The 24,078-nt window shown below is 35.1% G+C and overlaps 1 protein-coding gene and 1 long non-coding RNA gene across 2 annotated transcripts in view; both read left to right on the top strand.

The window, feature by feature from the left end:
* LOC123322588 (otoferlin-like) overlaps positions 1 to 24,078 on the top strand; it is a 229,341-nt gene that overhangs the window by 149,437 nt on the left and 55,826 nt on the right. Inside the window, exons 16-18 of the mRNA XM_044910534.1 lie at positions 9,830 to 9,946; positions 12,417 to 12,569; positions 14,712 to 14,912. Of these exons, the coding sequence (XP_044766469.1) occupies positions 9,830 to 9,946; positions 12,417 to 12,569; positions 14,712 to 14,912 (471 nt within the window). The remainder of the gene's footprint in view (positions 1 to 9,829; positions 9,947 to 12,416; positions 12,570 to 14,711; positions 14,913 to 24,078) is intronic.
* Positions 251 to 2,011, top strand: LOC123322589. The gene is made up of 2 exons (XR_006539177.1): positions 251 to 296; positions 1,838 to 2,011. It is a non-coding gene; the product is annotated as an uncharacterized LOC123322589 (long non-coding RNA).

Consider the following 24,078-nt stretch of genomic DNA (forward strand, 5'->3'; position numbering starts at 1 on the left):
ACATTCTAAACGAATTTCCACAAGTAAGTGAGGCATTTAGGTTTATGAAAATGAGCTGTTTCTGTAGCTCATGATGCCCTTTTCTTTGTCCTTGGTGGTAGATTTTGTTTGGATCGTTCGATTGATGAGACATGTATTTGAAGGTAGGTTTTCACGAATATTCTTAATTCGAATTTTTTTTATTACAAAATTGGAATATTCGTTTATAATATCGGATACCACGATACCACTACGGAAAGTAGATTACAATTTGTTGCTTCGTAGAAGCAAATGTCAGTACTATAGCGGATATATAAGTGAGTTCAATAATAAACATAAAGCAATTTGGAACATTGTCAATTATGAGACTGGTCGTAAGTTCAGGGGTGGATCTGGTATCATCCTTAACTTGGAGGGTTCTCTCTGTTCTGAACCAAAATTGATAGCTGAAGCTTTCGGAGATTACTTCTCTAACCTTCCTAGCCCTCGGCTGTATGATCATTATGGTAGCTCTGTTTCAACAGAGTGTACAACATGCCCCATGTCACCGAACACCTTTTATTTCTACCCAGTTCTCGCATTAGAAGTCTCGGACGTAATACGGGGAATGAAAAATAAGAAGAGTACTGGAAATGATTACATATCCAGCCGTTTATTAAAGTCTTCTATAGAATTCTTTTCCGAGCATATTTCCCATCTTATCAACCTGTCAGTTTCAAACGGTACCTTTCTATCCCTTCTAAAAACTGCAGTAGTTATCCCGGTATTGAAAAAGAAAGCCGACGTTCATAATATTACTAACTATCGACCGATATCTTTGTTGAGAGTAATCTCCAAGGTTATTGAAAATATCGAGCGGAAAAGAGTTGCCACTTTTTTGGACAAGTTCGATCTTGTCTCTAATGCTCAACATGGATTCAGGACCGGCCGTTCTACTGAGACAGCAGCTTTCGAGTTCATCGAGTTCGTCCATAAGAATCTAGACGAAGGTCGCTTAGTTGTAGGACTGTTTTTTGATCTTTCCTGTGCCTTTGACGTTCTTTCCATCAGTTTTATGAGAGAAAAATTCTATAACTTGGGATTTCGAGGTACATTCCTTGATTGGTTGATAAGTTTCATATCTGGTAGGTCTATGAAAGTAAAAGTCGATGATGTTCATAGCCAAAATTATAATTTAAAATCCGGAGTTCCCCAAGGATCGGTATTGGGCCCACTTCTTTTCGTCCTCTTCATCAACGACCTGCCTGATTACTTGAGGTCTGTATTGTTGTTGATTTTTGCGGATGACTTTTCCGTAGCTATTTCTGCTTCGGACGCATCCCAGCTTGTTAGCATCTGTCAATGTCTCATTAATAATTTTAGTGCTTGGTGTCGTAAAAACGCGTTACTCCTGAACGTAGAGAAAACAAAAATTATTTCTTTCGGAAACAAAGCAGCTGAAGGAGAGCAATTAACGATCAGCTGCTTAGGCTCTACAATTAGTTCGGACGAGTCCACTAAGTTTTTGGGTATCTACATTGATAAACATCTCAGATGGAGCTATCATATTGACATCCTATGTAAAAAACTGAATTCATCATTTTACGCCATTTATCGGGTGAAACATTGCTTTTCAAGTGAATATCTCAAGAACCTATACTACTGCCTTGTATATAGCCACATATCATGTAATATTTTGTTATGGGGTGTTTCATCGGATGTAAATAGAGTCTTTGTTTCTCAAAAGAGAGTGTTGCGGATGATATATGGTGTAAACTCAAGATCCTCTTGCAAACCTATCTTTACTAATAATTGCATATTAACTGTACCCTGTATCTACATCTATAAGTCGCTGATCTTAATTCGACAAAAATTTCAGAGTATGGATAAATTATCTAGTCACCACTCTTACAATACACGGAACGTAGAAGTTTTAACTCTTCCTAAACACAAAACAGCAAGATATGAACGTTCACCCACTTATCAGGGCATAAAAATCTATAATAAATTACCAGCTTGTTTCAAATCCTTAAGTTTAATCCGTTTCAAGAAAGCCATTAGATCTCTGTTAAGTCGTAAGGCTTATTACAGTATTAATGAATATTTATGTGATCAGCAACTTGATTCAATGTAATATTTGTAATTATATTTTTATGTCCTTTTCTTGTAGTAATTTTGAGTTGTATCATGATATGATATAATTATGAATTTGTAGCTATTTTTTCTGACTTGTCCCATACATTTATATATGTCTTAAGGGATTAATAAATACTTACTTACTTACTTACTTACATCAATATTTTAACTATTCAACTACATATTGATATACATATACCGGGTGGTCCAAAAGTCTGGAAACGGTTAATTTATTTCGAGGTTCGAGCACAGGTGGAAAATCGGAATTGCGATACACCCATCTTTTTCAATGCAGATTCGTATAGAGGTTTTCCATTACCTCATTCAAGTGACCTTGTAGCCTTGGTAGGTTGTGGAGTTGCAGAGGCGTAGCAAGTTTGATCTGGGCCTTGGTGCAAACTATATTACCGGGCCCTTATCTTCAATTAGTTTTGAGTTCTTAGGGGGGATTTAGTTGTGATAGATTGAGTCTGAACAAAGTTCAAGAACTAGATGACATGGAAATTTGTAATTATAAGGTGAATAATTGAAAATCACAACTTTATACTGCATGGAATTTTTCCTTTATTTATGAAAATAATTTAATATAAGTATATAATATAAAAAAATCGGAAAATACGATAAATGAAAAAATATAAACACATATCAGAACAGGTCAACTGGAAAAATTATTCAGTCCTGAAATTTGACATTATACTTTGTGGCCAAGAAACAGAAGTCGATGGAGTTGCTTCGGTTTCTTTAGATTTGGTGATACCCGACGTTAAGGAATCAATTTGCGAAGTACTTGGCTCACTAGTTTGATCCTCAGGTTCAGGTTCAACCGAAGGCGTAGGTCATTCTTGACAACATGAAAACAAGATATAAGATTTGGAAATTTATCTCTTTCCCGTTTTTTCAATTTCCTTCCTTTTTCTCTTCTGAGCTCCTGACATATGCCTGTTTTGGCCCATGATGGAAAACAAAACTAAAACGGTCACATAGATATCGCCGAGAGCTTAGAAGTTTTTTCTTGGGGGGAGTAATCTAAAAAAAATTGTTTGCTCATATAGTCATAGATTTGATAACCAAGCTTGAACCAAATTATTCGAAAATAGTATTTTTTGATTACTCGATTGTTCTTAGTTTATATAGTCGATTCAAAATTGATGTCCTCACAATTAATTTGCAGTTTAAATTATACAATACAGCAGAGAGTGGCACAGACTATTCTCGATGCAAACTCTGAGTTTTTCGACAAGAATTTGAACTCTCTATTGAAATTGCGTGACGAGACCGATACAAGAAAACCCTTTCATTGCTTTTTTATGAATGAATACGTTGGAAAATCTCGGACTACATAAATGGGAACTTATGGGCGAGAGATAATTATTATTATTTAGTAATAAATTTGAGTTTGTCTTAGTAATTTGTAGGTGACAGTTTTTCCTCCACCTTTTATAATTCAATGAAACTATTTTTTTCCTCGCCCTCCCTGCCAGAAGTCCCTACAGAACAAAGGGTTAAATAATTCACGACATGAATAAATCAATTCAAAATTTATCGGTTACCATTGCATAAGATTCGTTGAATATTACGTAGTAGGTAGGTATACCATTTCGAAATTATTTTCGTTCCTAGTTTTTCAACGTCATATTCGTATGGTAGGTGATCCATGGACACCAATTTTATTGTTGATCAATGGACGCAACGTGATAGTGGAACCTTTCCGAAAATGTAACTGTATAATTATTTCAGTTGATTCATAACTTTGGAAGTCAATGAAATCCTCTTTCATGTCAATTCTATTAATTATCATATCGAATATCCCGGTATACAGTAAAAGTATAACTACAAAGGAATTATACAGCCCTTTGTTCCTTTGAGCGGACAAAACATTGTGTCGAAAAAAATTTATCGGTTTTGTCACAGTTTTTCTTTGGTCCCCATTCTATGCACAATGCAACAGGAAGACAAACGACTAGGATAAACTTATGGTAAAAAACTATCTATTTCTTAAGATATTCAAGGAAGTCAGGAAGTGCTGACCACATCGTCCTCATAAAAAGGCGGTCATATGTGAGAGTTGACCTTTACGAAGATCATCCAGAAGTCCAGAAGAATAGAAAGATATTGTTCACCCTCAAAAGTGAATATATAAGATATTCATGGTCAAAACCGATTTAGTAGAAGAGTGAAACCTAAGTCACCTTTTATCACCCAATTCTTCCCTACACTTAATGAATGAATTATACTCTATCAACAATTAAAACATAAATAAAAAACTTACAATATAAAACACATGCAGAGAACAAAGCAATATCCAAAGTGGTACCAACGACCGAAAAAATATTGAAATTACCTACTTCATAAAAGTGAATTTCCCAAAACTTTGCCCAACATATTCCATTCAGATTTCATTTTTTCTTAACTGATGCAACAAGAAGTTAATGGTAGTGCTGCCGAACTTTGCAAACAATTTTTCGGAACTAAACTTTGCGGAAGATGGTACTTGATGAGTCTTTTCCCGCGAAAAATTTAAGTGTGCAGGGTCCACACGCCGATAGATGTTTGTTCTCTTAGAACCTCAGGTGCATGAGGGAAAACTTGCTCCTGTTGAATTCTTTATTTCGTTGTTATGAAACATCTGATTAGCGCGATTTTAGGAATAAAGTAGGTACCTACGTCTAAAATTTTTCAACAGTTTTGCTCGCTCAAACATGTATCTAAAGGGAAGCGAACACAGTTTCGCATCGTACGCAACGCGCGGATCGCATTCAAAGTATTTTAGAATGCTTTGTAGAAGAACTCATATATGTAAGTGCGTCCACTGCTACGCATCGTACTGCCCGGATGCATCGCTTGATCCTTTTAATGCGATCCGTGCGTTGCGTACGATGCGGAACTGTGAACGCTTACCTTAATTCAAACATTCACAAAAACATTGCCAGCGGATATAACATTCAGTTCTCAGGAGGTTAGTCAGAATACCGAAAGGGATATACCTATAGTATGCGAAATGAAGCACAGTAATTCAACAGATTATTATGGCATTTCTATCAAAGTTGTGAAAAAGAATTTCAATCCCATTATTTCTCCGCTAACCAAGGTAATAAACAAGCGCTTGAATGTTGGCAGGTTCCCCAAAAGCCTGAAAATTACAGAAGTAATCCCCGTCTTTAAAAAGGGTAACAAAGATTACATTAACAACAATCGTATCACTTGTGCCTATTTTTTTCGAAAAAATTGGAGCAAAGCAATGTTCACAGATTGTTGGCTTCTTCGAAAACAATAATCTACTCACAAGCCGACAGTATGGTTTTCTTAAGAACCGAAACACGATTGAAGCTATAATCGATTAAATCGATCTGATCGATTTATCTCAGGAAGTGGAGTTGACAAAATCGGATCAATTTTGTCAGGACATTATTATAAGTTGCACCCCATATACCTATAACATAACTCAACATCGACACTACCAATGATGCGTATGAACTCAAAATAGATTTTAAAGTTTCATCCCATATTTTAAAATATGAAATATCAACTTTTTGAATCAATATGTAAATAAATAATCATATTTATCATTCTTAGTAGATCGAATTGCGTACGCCATTATTGGATTGGATTTTCGTGAATCTACCCTACAGTTATAACGTCATAACCAAAGATTATAGAGTTAGTTAGATCTATAATCTTTGGTCATAACTGTGATATGATACATTTGCTACACAACGCTAGATGGGAGACAACATATGCTTTCTATATTGTAGCATGTAGTTTTTTTCGTTTATGATGTGTTCACTGATGCCCGTGGTTTTTCGAATATAAATTCGAACTATGTATATTCATTATTTTCTACGAATGTGATTTGTACACATCGGTGAATTTCATGAAATGATTCATATTGATGAGTTATACATTCAAAAATGTACTCAACTTTGAAAACACACGCACGATGTATTCTACCAAACAAGTTCAGCTCGACTGGGTTTTCAGTTGTGAAAATACTCATATCCTATTCAGCTTATTATACAGGATGATTCATTGGAAAATGCGCATACAATCAAGGTTGATGGGGAAAACCGAGATGCTTCTAAATAACCCATATGTTATAGATCTATCATTCTTTATTACCAAGATACAGGGATATTTTTATTGATTATCCTCTTTTCTTCAATTGATCATAACTACGTGTTTTGTTCGGAATGCTGTCGATAAACATAATTAAAATAGTAGTATTCCTGATACGACTAAAAAAAATTGATAATTAGTTATCGAGTCTAAACTACACTCTGTATAGTAATATTTCGAAATTTCAATCACATATTTGGAATGTGCAGAAAAAAATAAGTGAACTAATAATATTTGGTGTTTTCCCAAGTTTTTCACTTGTTAGCTTTTGCTGAATTTAGATATTTCGAAAGTTTGGTACTTCTACTTCTTATTCTCCTAATTTCTGGATCTCATCCATATTGAATAAAAAAGGGCATGTCCGTATTTTCATTATTATTATCAATGACTAACTTTCGAATGCCTTGTATGCCTGAATTAGTTATCACATTGGGCCACATTTGAAGATAAATATTTTATCAACAAAAATAACGTCGATCCAACAATTCTTCATTCACACTTTTTCAGGTAGAACAAGAACAGCATTATCACTTCTCAAGTATTCTCTTATATATTCTTGATAATAAATATCAAAATAAAGCACTGTATAGGTACGTATTGTTCAATTCAGTTTGATTACAACAATATGCGAGATCGAATCTAAAGTGTATTATTAACTTAATAATAATCTGAAGGTTTTTATTCACTGAATTAATCAATACATACGGACTGCTCGTCAGCGAGAATGCATCAGGAAATCATCATATCATGCTCTAGCTAAAAAAATAATAAGACATAGTTAAAAATAATTCTAGTTTTTGATCTTCAAAATGTAAATTTCTACCAATGTTATTTTCTTCTGAAATGAAGTTATACTAAAAATTAACATTGTTTTAATTTTTCATTCTTTCTCCGTTTTAGTGCAATAAACAAATGTTATGATAATTTTCTTACGTATACATGACGTTTGGGACTCAGTTATGGATAGTAATAATTTGTCGCAAAAACTGACATGTCCTCTAGTTTTTCAATGAGATTGGGATCCAGTAATCAGAAGAATAAGAAAAAGAAGATATTCTTATGAAATAAGTATGGAAAAGTACCAATTTTCTGCCACCTCATTCACCTCATTGACAAAACATCTAGATTTGACTGAATTCAAAATGTTGTATAACCCTTATGGTTGAAGCGAAATTTTCAAACGAAAAATAAAGTTGTATGCGGAAAAACGGAATATATCTTCTTTGCAAATTCGTAAGACAAATTTTAAAATTATAATATACATGGTGTTGTTCTGATTCGAATTTTTTTTTGAGGCTGAACCTGAAATAAGATTTTCGTTATTATTTCAGTAGACTCCACTGTGGACAAAGAATATACATATAAAATATTAGGAAAATGTGTGGGGTGATTATGATTAATTGAATAAATAATAAATAAGGAAAGTCAATCAATCACCCTGTGTTTCACCTAGATGTCATCTATCTACTCTATTTGTCTGCGCATTTCCCAATGAATCATGATGTATAGTCTGAAATCTATGAGCCTCTAATAGCCTGTTGGAAAACAAGCCGCTTAATTTTTTTAGAACCGGAAAAAATAAAAAGTTTGCATCAGTTTTAACCATTAATTTTGTTGAATAAATAAAGATGGTTTATGAATGATAATAACATCGCAATGCTTTTTCTTTTCCCTTCTGTACATGTATTCTATGTCCATCTAAACATCTCCAAGTGTTTCTGCGGATTCCATCGGTATTCTGCTACTCCTTATACTTAAGATTGCTGAAGCATATATTATAATTTTAAGATGACGTCCACTCTATAATGTTATAATTGTTTGAAGACTCTCTCATTTTTTCCAATAATGTTGTAAGGAATTACCCCTTATACAGGGTCTTTCACGAGGAACCTCACCCTTATTTATACGGGAAACTACTGAACGTATTTTCATGAAATTCAGCACTTATAAGTATTTCAGGATGCTGATGAAATCTAAAATATTTTCAAGGCATAAGCACCTCCGGTTTTTCCGGAAATGACGTCAACTTCCGTTTTTCAAATTAGAACACCATTTTTTTATTGCAGAAATAGATTCCTTAGAAAATTTCAAGATATTTTGATGTAACATTTTTCAGTTTTGGTTGGAAAATTCTCTCTGAGCGGGAAAATTCGAAAAAAAAATCGAAAATAGAGCTCCGCTGAAACAAGAATAACTTCGAGGTTTTTGGATGGAAAATTTTTATTTTTGGGATTTTTCAAGATGTAAGATTGATGTATCCACTTCAAAAATCGAAATCGCGATTCATGATACAGGGGGTGAAAAAATCGCTTTCAAAGTTAGGGATGACAAAATCGTGAAAAATCAATTTTTTCAAATTAGAACCCCATTTTTTTATGGCAGATATTGAATCTACGTTAAAAAATAATGTGAGTGTATGCATCACACCCTTGCCCTAAAGTGGATATTTTCTGAGTTATTCACAAAAAACTGTTTTTCGTCTTGAATTTTCGCAGCTATTTCTTTTCCCTTCACGCCAAAAAGGTGTCTTGAAAAATCCCAAAAATGAAAATTTTCCCTCCAAAAACCTCGAAGTTATTCTTGTTTCGGCGGAGCTCTATTTTCGATTTTTTTTCGAATTTTCCCGCTCAGAGAGAATTTTCCAACCAAAACTGAAAAATGTTACATCAAAATAACTTGAAATTTTCTAAGGAATCTATTTCTGCAATAAAAAAATGGTGTTCTAATTTGAAAAACGGAAGTTGACGTCATTTCCGGAAAAACCGGAGGTGCTCATGCCTTAAAAATATTTTAGATTTCATCAGCATCGTGAAATACTTATAAGTGCTGAATTTCATGAAAATACGTTCAGTAGTTTCCCGTATAAATATGGGTGAGGTTCCTCGTGAAAGACCCTGTATAAAAACGACTTCCAAAAATTTCGAAAATGGCTCTTCTCGAACGTTAAATCAATTACATGTTTCGATATGATGAGCGAAAATACCAGAATGTTTGATCAATCTCTGCATCAACAACGTTTTTTTCAAGGGACTCTATTTAAAACGTTTGAACTAGCACGCGTTTCAGAAGGTACCGCTTGTAAGTCATTAGTGGATGGTAAAAAATACTTTTAGCTAATTTTTCTTCCTACTTTGCTAAGCAGTTTTATTGCGAATTTATACATCGCTTGCTGAGCAAAACGTTATGTCAGTCTAACGAGAAAAAGTTCTCGCAATATAAATTAAAATGCAGTTCAGAAGTGAGTGGAAAAGCGTTTCTATAAAGCAGAATATTGAAAATAGTGAAATATGCGAATTATTATTCACGAAGGGAATAAGCAGTAACAAATTTATTCCGTATCCGAAGTGAAAGGAGATCAAATATCTAATTCCATAGTTATGCCAATTAAATTGACGTGATGTCTCTATGGATCCTACCTAGTTGAATAAGTCGGTAACACAATTCATCAATGGGCGATCAGATGAATGAGATGGCAGTTTGATGTTGAAAGAAATATTAATATTCATATGATGATATGTTGTGAAAAATACGTGTATGCATACTGAATTGTCCAATTTGAGCAGAAATTTCAAAAATATCCTTCATGAATTTATCTAAATGAAAAATAAATATTATTTTTCAGGAGTTTATGGGATCGTCGTCTAGGAATTTGAAAGCACTAGTTACGAAGAGTTCCTTCAAAGAGAGATACAAGGTTACACAATCCTATTTGGCCAAACTGAAGTTCCTTGTAGAAGACGTAAGTTGTTGAGTGAAAAGTTCCTTGTCAGTTTTCGGGGTTTTGAAATAATTCAATATATAGCATTTCTTTACTGAAATTAAATTATGTTTTCGCATACCAGTAATATATGCATATCATTCTCATGCAAGCTCATTCTCGGCTCTTCAATATGTTATGGCTTGTGAAAGGAACGCAAAGTTGGATAATCCTTAAATTTGTTGGAACAAACTGCAGTGCAATAGCTGTAACGTAACCTACTGATACCCATAAAACTATATGTAAATTTGGATTTGTCTTGTTGAGTTCCCATCAAATGTCGAATAAAATGTAGGGTCTTCCATTGAAAAACGAAGTAGGTCTACCGTGTATACAAATGAATTATCCATATTGTAAATGGAAGTCTAGCGTCCTGAGAGAAGGACAAGTACTATTGATAATGGAAATGGACTAGTAGAAAATCTAGGGAAATCTTGGAGGAACTGTTGGTAAGAAATGTAGACATTCCTCCGCCAGATGTCACATCTGTTTTGTTATATCTGGTGTTATTTCAGGCATTGAATATAAGTTGACGCAAATAAGCCAGAAACCGCAGTGGGATTCTGTGACGTGTAGAATTCCATATATCGTAGATCGTACAGTCATTCTCGCATTTGGGCGACGAACGACATCGAAACGAGGCGATAGCTGCAGACGTATCGCTTGATGTCAAAAGTACCAAAATCGAGGTATTTGCTTCTCTTGATATTGCTGCTCCAATTCTCAGTATTCTATTTTATTTGCTAATTCCATAAAAAAATGTCAATATTCATCATTTGAAATCTAGAAATAAAAATTCACTTTCAGGTAGTTCTTATATTTTATATTATTTATCAATGATACAAAAGGTATTAATTGAAGCAAGTTTGAATCAAATTATTTCGAGCACTTGTAACATTTTCATGGTGACTTCTTTTAGTGCTCTCGAAGCACTTAACTGAGATATTGAAAAAAAAAAATTCTCCCATCCAGCTTCCAATTCCAAAAATTAAAGTACAGCAAAAATTTTATTGAAGCATGGATGGCCACTGGGTTTCTGTTGTTTTCCATACGGGGTGAAATTCCGTTCACTAATACATATTGAACCATATTAGCTTCCTTCCATCTGAAGAGTTGAATAAATTTTACCATCTCGATGGAAAAGTAATCACTGGCTTGACGCATTGAATGTCTTGAAATATTTAAGAACTTTAAATCTTCCGATCTTTCTTCGTTCTCAGATTATCGTACATTGACTGGAATAATAAGAAACATTACGATTAATAATGACAACTGCACCTGAACCGAGTCAAATTGAAATATTGTGCGCCAAATTTCAATCTGACAATTATACAACACAAAATTCACTAGAATTCAACTTATGTTTTCAGTTCAGATAGTAAAAACGCCGAAATTACCCGAAGCCTAGTTGCACACACACCGATTTTGGACGGCCCGGAATAAAATCGGCCGATATTTTATCGGTAGCAGTTGCTAGCACACTCACCGGATTTTTACCGGCCAAACGATCAGCCAACTAAAGTCGACTGAAATGGTCGGTAAAAAACATTGAACTCAAGAAAGAACTCCTTCTTGAGTTCAATGGTAAACAATCGGTGCTTGTACAAACGTGTACTTAGTCACGTACGCCACTACATCCCGATATTGCCGGTATTGGACGGTTTCTCACCGGCATTTTACCGGCACCGTTCACCGGTCGGCGTGTGTGCCAGGTCCTGCTCCCACACGTGGTTCACTATTGGAATTTATACGACCGATATAAAATCGGCCGTACAAAATCGGTGTGTGTGCAACTAGGCGAACAGTAAGCGACACGTCCACAGAATGCCTAAGCAGGCGATTATCGCTTCAAAACGTAGAAAACGACCAAAGAAGCGACACGTGGAATTCTACATGTCACAGAATCCCACTGCCAGTCTACCTACTACTCTTTCGATTGATGGCGATTCGTTCCACGTTTCATGCAGTTCACTTCTCAATTTAGATTTACTATCAGTCCATTTCCATTATCCATATTGTTCTATAGAATCATTTATAATCGTTTTATCTTTAACAACATTTGTTTGACAATACTCGTAGTTACTCTTCTAATTTCTCATATGAGATAGAGTCTTTTTCTGGGGGTCACACTGGACACATGCATTCAAGTACCTACTATTTGTGAATGATTCGATTCGTAATCATACGATTTTCTACCTGAAAGCTTCCTGTGATGCAGGAATATGTATGTAGGGAATTCCCACTTTACAGCAAGTAAAACTACCGAAAATCCACCTAAATGGGGAAGAGGAAACAAGAGTAAACTGGTGAGGGGCTGAACTCTGAACTTCGTAAAACCTAATTTCAAAATCTCACCGTTTATCATGTCATCCCATTCAACGTCGTGACAAGAACTCATTTCGAGACTGAGCTTCATCCTATCTAAACTTTACGAACATTTGCACCTTTTCAGCCCCAACATGCTCTTCCGGACGTGTTTTTATGGCTCATAAGTGGCGGCAAACGACAAGCATATCAAAGGATACCTGCTCGTGATATTATCTACTCCGTAGTTGAGGAAGAACGCGGCAAGGACTGTGGTAAAGTACGCACCATGTTTCTCAAAGTAAGTATTATTCTGGCCTAGCTGAAAATGTCTAGCTGAATAAATAAGACGTAAACTCTAGTTTACCTTCACCCAGCTGAAGGTGCTATTGTGATAGCGAAACACTTGTCGTGGTTTGAAAAATCCTTTTGTGAAAATTGAATACTCTGTTTTGAATTTAAGATAAAAATATAATAATAATATAATATGAATTTATTTAGATCAAATATGTTGGATACCATATGATAAATCGTCGATTTCAAAATATGAGGTTTACCATTAGAATGAGCTGATTACAATTCAAATAGCAGTTTTTTATACTTTTTCTTTCCTTTTTGGCGAGCCTTTTTGGCAGTTTTGCAGCCAAAAATATAGGAGTTGGTAAATGGTTGTGGCCAAAGATTATAGAGTAGAAAGATGGAAAACGAGGCGACTAAAACGATTTGAGCGCCATCTGTGTGTCAAGCGTGTTAAAATTTTAATTTGAGTGCCATTTGTAGAAACATATGAAATTTTGTAAGATTTCAGACGTCCATTTTGATCAAAGAGGTTTTGAATGTTTTGATGCTCGTCACGCTTTTTGTTCATCTAGCTCGTTTTAGTTGCTGATTATTTGGATCAAATAATTAAATGGATTTTTCGAGATTAAGTTTTTCGCACGACTAAGGAAAATGGGAGCGTAAGTATTAAAACTCGTAACATGTGATTCGGTCATTCATTGATTCTAATTTACATTGCTCCGAAGTGGATAAAATTTTCAGGGCGTGAAGACAATTACTTCAGCAAACACTACTGACTACACCATGTGCAGTGAACATTTTATTGTAGGTCAATTGAGAACTGTTCATTCACGTAAATTGTTGTATGCAGAAAGCATCCCTTGAACGGCCTATTAAGGGGAAATTATGATCTTTATAGGTCTATTCAATTATTCTCAATTACTACTCTTTCAATATATTCAGAAATGCAGAGATTTTATTGATTTCCATTTGGGAACCGAGTGACTCAAATTGTTGTTTGGAAAGTCAAAGTTTGATGAAACCTGCTGTGAGTGTTTTGTTCATTCATTAATCAATTTGTACATTTGGGTCATAAAGAGACCATATTATAAGGAAATCATAAAAAAAGCACCAAAAGAAACTATACTGACATACAGGTCTTGTATCTCTCTGTAAGGTTTTTTTTTAAGTGTGGTTCTGAAAATTCTATAAATAATACCTACATATATGTAAGTAAGTGGAATGTGCATGCTATTGCACACAAATAACACCTTAGACGTATAGCAGATCACCATATACTTTAGTGTCCTAGTCAAAGCTACATTTATTGCCCATAATTTAAATTTTTGTAAATTTTTTATAAATTGCAAATAAAAATATAGCACATCCAATAGCGTTTTTCATTGATATCAATTAATTTCAAACAATGTTTAGATGAAAACTAAAATCCTGATCACAAAACAAAACGATATTTTTGTTTTGTCGCTCAGGATGTTTGTTTTCTGATCGAAACAAAATTGATATTGAAATTTAATACAAAGAATAGAATTCGAATTTCGCGCCCCTCAATTAAAAAACAGAAAACTCTCATTAAAAGGTTTTTCTGTATTGACAGTATGTTTTCAGCGCCATCTCATTGTCAAGCGTGTTTTCATAGGCCAAAATATAGTCGGTTTTTAGTACTAGAGATATGAGGGCGTTTCCTATCTTACTACTCTATAATCTTTGGTTGTGCTAACGTCGTTATGTCATTACCAACGTTCATGAGTGCCAACCTTAGACGATTCTAATTACAGAAACTTAAGAAAATTATTCCATGGTTCCTATTATCGATTATTCTTATCGAATAGAAACTGTTTCCTATGTGACGTTAGCCACAGCCTTCTAGAAACTACCCTTAATCAAATTTTATCCATGTAGACAGAGACATGTCTCTGCATGTCATGCATGGAATGTTAGATTAACCTATTAAGGTTAATGAACAAATTCATTTGACCCTATCCAGCTACTGTTCAAATCGAATTATACTTGTTTCCTTTTTAATAAAAAAAAATTGAATTTGAAAGGAGAAAATGTATGATTTTCATATTCAACCACGCTAGTGAATCTAAGCACCTACTGGCAATGTTGATTTTAATCAAATTTGTTTCCTTCACTCTCACAGTTTCCAAGTAAAAAGGGAGCTAAGCAAACTGGATGGACAATTCCCTGTAAACTCAGGATATTTATCTGGCTAGGCACCCTCAAACACAAGAAATATTTCATCAATGGCATTCCGAAGGGATATGAGGAAACGCAGGAATTCAAGAATGTGGAAAGACCGAGAGCTATGCCTCCTTCTACGATACACTATGTGGAAAAACACGTGAGTTTGCATCTTTTCATTTTTTAACTTAAGTAGGTATTTCATAATTTTGAAACTGAAAAATTAATAATTTGTGAAAATTATTGTTCATTATCGAGATCATTCATCATTTTGAATATTTGAGGTGAATATTTGCATATTTATGATTCATTCATTCATTCATTGCTGCATCCCGTTACCGGAAATAAATCTACAGAAAGACAAAAAAACAAAAAAAAGCGGTGCGAACTTATACTTTCTTAGGGCTAATTGCGACTGTATGCCCTTCTGTGACTGGAGAGACCCAACCGTGACCTACAGATCCTTCCACACTCCGGGCATAGATAGTCACCAACCAAATCTGGCCGCCGAACGTGTACCGTATAGAATCACCAAGAATTTGCCTGAAAGTGCAAAAGTTATCAAACGAGGAGCAAAAAACCATTCAGATATAATAAGAGAGTAAACATTTTATTTCTTATAGATGAATGATTTGGTGGGCAAGAATCGGTAGCTTTTGAAACGGTCACAAAATTTCTGAACTTCCTGAACTTTTGTGGAGCAGTATTTTTAAAAGAGGCTGTGTTGCAAAATGGTGTACGCGCCAGTCACAATTTTCTCCTCTAGTATATTGAAGAAATGTAAACATGCGCATAAGTAGGAGGATCTTCGAATAGTTACTTTTTGTCCAGAGTCGAATTGGGCCTAATTCACCTTATCGTATCATTTGCACTCCATACTGTGATTTTTTTCCTTTTTTTTTTGTGGCGGCCCCAGATGCCGCAGATGCAGTCATGCAATGTAGTGGTTATTATTGAAGCTAGAATAACTCCCGACTTTGTATGGTTTCAATTCCAGATTGAAATTCACCCACACTCACAGTAAAACCATAGAATCTAATCATATCGAACCAGCGATACAAGTAAACAGCGATAACTGGCAATTTGTTCACTTCACGATCTGCTAAACTAGATTCCTCTGATGACAAACATCGAGGGGCCATGCAGCATTCCAAAAAATCAATATAAAGGGAGTCAAAGCTTTCAAAAATATGGCCATTGAATATTAATATTTATTTCCGCTCTCAAAGCTCTATTCAACAATATTCCCGTGATCTTAGTAATAATAATACATCAGGAAAACTATTTCAGTATGCACATGCATGATCTAACTGTACATAGTTGATTACAAACCATTCTAAATATTAAGGAAGATAGCATGCAATATGACTATTACTATCAGAGTACAAGTAAACTTTTTTATTTTAATTGTCTCTGTCCTCTGTAACTATATCATATATTTGATGGTCATTGGAAGTTTTCAAATCATTACTGTCCAAATTTTTCCGATTGCCATTACATATGTGATGGTTTTCACTAATATCCTGGTATCATCATGTCTATATACAGGGTTTTATATTTTTATATAATATTTTAACAGTAGATTCTAGAGATCAAAAGAAACAGTTTTTTCTTATACCATTTTTCCGATTCGGCCCTGATAAAACAGCCATTTAAAGTTTTCATAATGAGCTATGCCACCCCTGGAGAAATAAAATTCCCTTCAGAATAAGAAACTAAATCTATGACACTACACATCTGTGGATCTGCATTCAGACAAAACACACAATTTTCCGAATGTTATTTTTGAACATAAAATTACTCGGAAACGGCGCAACGAGGAAATAAGAAATAGTTATTTTCCTATCAAGTGCGGGCAAGACACTTTCCGCAAGAGTTAGGAACAATATTTTTTCTGCAAGCGCTTGAAATATATAAATATATCAATTGCACGATACAGATCATATCTCATTTGATTAATTCATATATAATGACAGGCGTAATTCTACATGTCGTTACCAAAGATTATAGAGTAGAAAGATGGGAAACGAGGCGACTAAAGCGATTTGAGCGCCATCTGTGTGTCAAGCGTGTTTTTAAGACGCTAGGACTGGTTTAAATATTAATTTGAGTGCCATTTGGAGAAATATATGAAATTTTTGAGGTTTCAGACGTCAATTTTGATCAAAGAGGTTTTGAATGTTTTGATTCTCATTCGGCTTTTTGTTTATCTGACTCGTTCTAGTTTCTGATTTTTGAATTTTTTTGTCTTATTTCTTGGTGGAAACATCAAAATATTGTCGGAAAATTATTGAATGGTGAAGAACGGTGGATCAAATAATATAATGTGTTTTACGTGATTAAGTTTTCCCCTCAACAAAGGAAAATGGAAGCGTAAGTATTAAAAGTCGTAACATGTGAATCGGTCATTCATTGATTCTAATTTTCAGTGCTCCGAAGTGGATAATTCTCAGGGCTTGAAGACAATAACTTCAGCAAACACTACTAACTACACCATGTGCACTGAACATTTTACTGCAGGTCAAATGAGAACTGTTCATCGACGTAAATTGTTGTATGCAGAAAGCATCCCTTTATGAAGGGCGCAAATGCGTGCGGGAAAGAAATAGCAGGCGTTTTTCCCGCACCTTTTGGGAAAGTGACTCTTTGCAACTTGGAACGCGTGCGGGAAAAAGGTTGAACGCGCACGCTTGTAGCAAATAGTTATTTTCCTATCAAGTGCGGAAAGTGATACTTGCCCGCACGAAACTGCCGTTGCCCGAACGATGCGAAGCAGAGTTCGGGTAAGCAGTTGAGTGCGGGCAAGACACTTTCCGCAAGAGTTAGGAACAATATTTTTTCTACAAGCGCTTGAAATATATAAATGTATCAATTGCACGATACAGATCATATCTCATTTGATTAATTCATATAAAATGACAGACGTAATACTGCATGTCGTTATCATGGGTTACTCATCGTTGACGTTCGGTGCATAGAGACATGATAGAATTTAATTTATTCTATAAGATTTGCGTGCGGGAAAAACCCCTGCTAATCCATTCCCGCACGCAAATGCGTGCGGGAAAGAAATAGCAGGCGTTTTTCCCGCACGTTTTGGAAAAGTGACTCTTTGCAACTTGAAATGCGTGCGGGAAAAAGGTTGAACGCGCACGCTTGTAGAAAAAATACTTATAATACTTATTTTACAGAACGTTCGATATATTCATTAGATAGCGTTTGATTTAGTTTCAAGAAGAGGAGTTCTTCGAATTTTTATTATTTTTATGGTCCGTTATTGTCATAATGGGAAAACTAGAAGACGTGGTTGATAACTTGTTTTCGAAAAAGATTAATCCAATAAATGAAAAACTATATTCCGAAATTCATTTCATTCGATAAATCCATTTGTGAGATAGAACTGAAAATAACATTTTTTATGGTCTTTCAACAGCCTGTGTCTTTTGAGCTCAAGAATCTACTGTTGATATATTTGTACGAGTCAAAGACTCACGCTGTATATACCTTATATTGGTAAATAATATCTGGAATCCCTTGAACTGCTCCCACCGGACTGGAAAATCCACAGGCTCCTTAGTTGGATGCTGGACGGGTTTTATTATTTCATTCTCATATTCCTCAAGGAGTGAGTTTATATCAGAAAAGTCTCAACTTAGATGTGTACAAAAAAACTGGGATGAAAAGACGTAGGGACATCGTGGAAAGTTCGCAGATGTTTTCCGAATATTCGGCATCTCTCGAGTTGGATCTTTATTGATTTTTGTCATGATATCCCTTCAAGATAATATGAACATCTAATATGTATGATTCACAACATTACATCTCCGGGTTGTAAATACTGGGTGTCCTATTGGACGTTTTGGAGACGTTTGAAGTCTGAAAATTGGGATTATAATTTTGTTCGATACTAAGCTTGAATATTTTTGCAATCTCAGCGCTTCCGCGGTTATGCAGGGAATAAAGATAAATTGCTGAAAAATGTATCTTCTTAAATATGGTGAGGTATTCAATTCTCACTGACATTCAGTTAGAAATGTTGCATTAGTTTTCAAAATATATTTAAAAAAAAGGCGTTTTGGAAACAGAATCTGCGTACAACATTAATCAAGAAAATGTGGAATAACTCGGACATATTTGAATTTAGAATCATAATCATGTTGAAATACTATAATCATTTTCTTCGAAAGATACAACCCAATCATGAAAAAAGTGATTTTATAAAGTGTGATTCATTGGAGGAGGTACTTTTTTCATAAGTTTAAATCAAATATAAAAATCAGTAATAGTGGTTGATCTCTTTTATAATTCAAAAGACTTTCTGGATATTTACTTTTTCAAAATTATTTCTTTCAAATATTGGCCGCAACTGCAGTTAAAATTATCCATTTTGAGACTCCATCAGTTTTCCATGGTACACATGGTAACATTTCTAGTGGTATTTCTGTAATAACGCCCAAGGTCTCAAGCCGCAACGATATTTGGTTTCAACAAGATGGCGCCAGTTGTCATCTGGCCCGCCAAACTATGGCTTCATTAAGAGAAAGATTCGGCGAATAATTCATATCACGGTTCGGGCCAATGAATCGACAACCTAGATCATGTAAATCACACACTTGGACTATTTTCTTTCCGGCATTCCGGCTACATCCAGTCAAAAGTCTCCACGTATAAGCCTGTACCAATTAATCTTTGGAATAATGCAATGGATCGAACAGAAAGTCATTCAATGAATACTCAATAAAATCATGGAAGAAAACATGAAATATTTATTCATGTATCAAGGACGGAAAACTGTCTATTACAGTCGAGCCTACAAATTGATAGCCGAGGCGCAGCCGAGGATAGCAAGCAGGCGAGACAATATAGACTTTGCTAGGTGTCCGTAATTGCCAATTCTCTGAGCTCTGGTGAAGCGTTACTATTATCCATATCGCTATCACTATCCATTCTTGATTATACTGAACACTAACATTCAGACCACGTATCTAATTCACTGGTGAAATCTAGCCGATTTCGTGAAGAATTAATTTGACAACTTCAAATGACAGTTATTGTCGCAGGCACTTATCTTTTCATCAAATTCTGTATTCACAAAAGTGATTCAATCACCCGGGATCTAATATATTGCTTAGTGATGAATATCCGGACGAAAAGTAAATCAGTACGAAAAGTACTCGCCTTCAAAAATACTACTACTTTTCTTCCGGAAATTAGTACGTCATTTTTTGTTCATTTTCATTTCCGTATTTCTTCTTCCAGTGCCTATCCGTTCCGGATGTTGGCTATCATACATGCTATCTTCACCTTGCTGACTGCTGCTCGGAATAGCTCGGTAGTGTTCACATCATACCAGGTTCTGAGATTTTTCAACCATGAAATTCGTCTCCTTCCAACACCCCGTTTTCCCATCACTTTGCCCTGCAATATGGTCTGCAGTAACTGAAATCTTTCTTCATTTCTCATTATGTGCCCAAGGTATTGGAGTTTCCGAATTTTCACAGTTTCTACCACTTCTATGTTTTTACCCAACCTTCTGAGAACTTCCTGGTTAGTTATGTGATCTATCCACGATATCTTCAAGATCCTCCGATACAACCACATCTCGAATGCCTCAAGCTTCTTTGTTGTGGCTTGAGTGAGAGTCCACAACTCTACACCGTAGAACAAGACGGAAAAGACATAACAACGCAGGAGTCTTATTTTGGTGTTCAGTGCTATGTGATGGCTTGTAAACAAACTTTTTATCCTGCCGAACGCTGATCTGGCTTTCTCAATTCTGCAGCGTATTTCCCGCGAATGATCCCATTCTTCATTCACATTTGTTCCAAAGTAAGTGAAGCTACGTACTCGTTCTATTGGTTGTTGATTGATGTTAAGCTGACCAGTATTTATGTATTTCTTACTGATGATCATCAGTTTCGTCTTCTTTATGTTTATGTCGAGGCCATATAGTTGGCTAGATGCTGTGAGTTTATCCATCAGCTTCTGCAGTGCCTCCAGACTGTCCGCGAAAATCACCGTATCGTCAGCGTACCGGATATTCCGTATTTACGATGCAAAAATATTTACACTCAATATAGAGTATCGAACAATATGAATATCGAAACAATTTCAAATTTCAACTCCAGTTCTCTGGAAACGTCTAAAAGGCCCTCGAACATGAGACACCGTGTACAGTATAGAATTGTTGTCGTTCATAGAAAACATAATATACCATAGAGGAACAAGATGCAATCAATTTTCGAGTTAACTCATTATCGGTTTATCAATCAAGAAATCAATACAGAGATGATAAAAAGTAAAGCTTAAAATCAATATCTTCGGTATCTACTTTTTTATATAATCAAAAGCGTGCCATTTTCGTTGGGTGGTAATGAATAAATTTATAGGAACTAAAATTAACAATTACAAAAATAAATGAAAGTTCACTGTTCTTTTATCTTTCATTAATAAATATAGTACGAAAAATGCTTTCATATAAGTCAGTAAATTCTCAGTAATATTCCAAATTTTCATTTATCAAGATGTTGATAAGAGATATATTTCGGAACCAAGAGAGTTAATCTTTAGCCACTATAAAAGATTTAATTTTATTAGAAGAATCGCCAACAGAAAGTGACAGATGCAAAAGTAAAACATACATTTTAAATTTTAAGAAAACGGGTGGATGAAACAGTCAATTATAAAAACGAGGAATTTTACAGTTGAAATAACCACATATGTATAGTCAATTTTAAAATAGAACAATTAAAAACGTTCCTTCTATTATTAAAATTCATGCGAAACAGTCGGTGGCTGCAGTGCATATGCGCAGTATGAATAAAACAATAATTCCTGACGAGAAATAAAAGAATGAAAGAAAACTATTACCGATTGACACTTCTTGTAGGATCAGCTCAACAGACGGCGAACAAGGTGAACAGGAAATATGCCGATATTAGGAACCGATTATGGGTCAGCCAACAGGTGAAGTAAAACCACTGTTGAAGACTGAAATAAAACGGTGAAAGATCTCAACCAAATTTCAAGGATTAAAACAAAGCCGTACACTAGAAGTGCGTCTGCTCGTTCGAAGAAAGGGTTCTACCGTTACAAACCTCAGAAAATCTCCAAGAGATTGAGCTTGATGCCGTTACCAAAAGTGTGCAATACCTCCAGACCATCCTCGACACAAAAACAGTGACCCTCATTAATTATATATACGATCATAAAGGTATACGGATGTTGTGCGAGAAGAACGTAATACGAAAATAATAATGTGAAAATCACTTCACAAAAAATATTTCTTGATTGTGCAAAATACACACTCTGAATATCCTGAGCTCTGCACCAGTTGCTCCTTGACAATGATGTCAATATCTGCATGAGCGTGTCCATCAACATCCAATACAAAAATACACCCATACCATTCTACTCTGTAATCTGTGACCCATACCTAATTCTCTCCGAATAAATAGCGAATATTTGATGGAACATATGGCTCCAGAGGAATGTTCGACACAGGATTAACATGCAAATAATTGGATTTGACTAATCCGGTATCTCAATATTAGGCTGTTGCAGAACATATGTCATTTCCCCCGTGTGGATGATTTGCATTATGTATGAGATCCGAATTTCAAGTAGGCAGTTCTCTATTGGAGGGTGGAAATAATTTGTTGATTTACTGCGATGGGATTTGAAATGTGAGTGAACGAAGAAAATGATCAACGAAGGGAATATGAGATCAACGTTTGAAGCATATTTGCATTGAAGGTAAAGGAGCATTGATAGGTCCATGAAGTACCCAGATAGCAGACATACATTCTATGAATATACTGTGGATATCCATGATGAATATGTTGGACGTCCAAAAGAGCAAATCCTAATGTGATATCCCACCCAAATATTGTAATTCAGTTTTTTTCACAATTTAAATGTAAATCATTATCCGCTGAAATATTCTGTTGATAAAGACCGTCAATTCATTTTCAGTATCGGGGAATGCTCCTCAATTTGGGTTATCACTGCATATGCATATGCAGTTTAAACTGAATAAGTATGAGTTTAATTCATGATTTTTTCAAATTCACCGCGGAAACTATTCAAAATCATCCTTCAAATATGGGGTTCTAAAATTTAAATCGCTTTGAATACTAAAAGTCCAAATAGGAACGTCAGATATTTGGGGTTAGTCAAATTCAAAATTCCTAACAGCATTTATTCAGCATGGTGACCGGTTTCGAATTAGTGTAACCAGTGCATCCTCAGACCGAATCTGCACACTACAAGAAAATACAAACAGTTCTAAAAATCAAAAGGATGAAAAACAATGCAACCCACTGCTATGCTAATCTCAACAGGGTCGTCAATTCTAAAATGAGATACATAACATTCAAACTTGATTACAATTGCATCAAATTAACAAGCCAAACTCCAATAAGTATCACAAAAACAATCTGCAACCAACAACATGAAACAACCAGATATGGGTTAAGAGCATAGAGCACAAATCAAATCTTTCATAAACCACAAAAATTCAATCAATTCAATCCTTTTAATTTTTAGAACTGTTTGTATTTTCTTGTAGTTGGTTACACTAATGCGAAACCGGTCACCATGCTGAATAAATGCTGTTAGGAATTTTGAATTTGACCAACCCCAAATTAAATCGCTTTGTTCGGAGTTTAAGATTTGGCAACAGCGCATACAAGAAAATGAAAAGAACAATGTCCGATCAGCTTGTTTATAAAATAACAGCTATTGATCTACAGGCGCGTACTTACTGGCGAGCTTCAACTGCAACCGACCATAAAAATCCCATAAAATTTTAACTCGCAGACTTCATAGACAGCCATCTTTGTCTATGTCATCAAGATAATGCATTTGTTGTCCTTTATTATCAAGGCATATTTCAGTCGATGTTGACAGCTTGTACAATTCTCACAAAACGCTTTAAACTTTAAATACCCATTTTTATTTTTAAGTGCTTAAATTAATTTTTTTTTGGAAACGGTTGAAATGGTTATTTCAAATTGTGGCGTTTCAAAGATATTTCATAAAAAATACATCATTTTCGTCAGAAGGAGTATTTCCTGTTATAAGACGCTCCCGTTGCACTTAACGCGCGAATGTTAAGGACGCTGACTGACGGTCTTTCCACCGTTGAAGATGCAGCTGACAATGGTTTTCATTCGTTTTGAGGCATAAACAGTCAGTTCTGTGAAATTCATGCGGTATCAAATCAATTTTTTTTTTTTCAATTTGGTGGAGTTCACACACGCGGCTGACGTATAATCCACCATGGTTTATGCAGCTGACTGTTATATTCCAATTCAGAATGATCT

Source organism: Coccinella septempunctata, chromosome 1 (genome assembly GCF_907165205.1).
Source record: "Coccinella septempunctata chromosome 1, icCocSept1.1, whole genome shotgun sequence".
Taxonomy (NCBI): Eukaryota; Metazoa; Arthropoda; class Insecta; order Coleoptera; family Coccinellidae; genus Coccinella; species Coccinella septempunctata.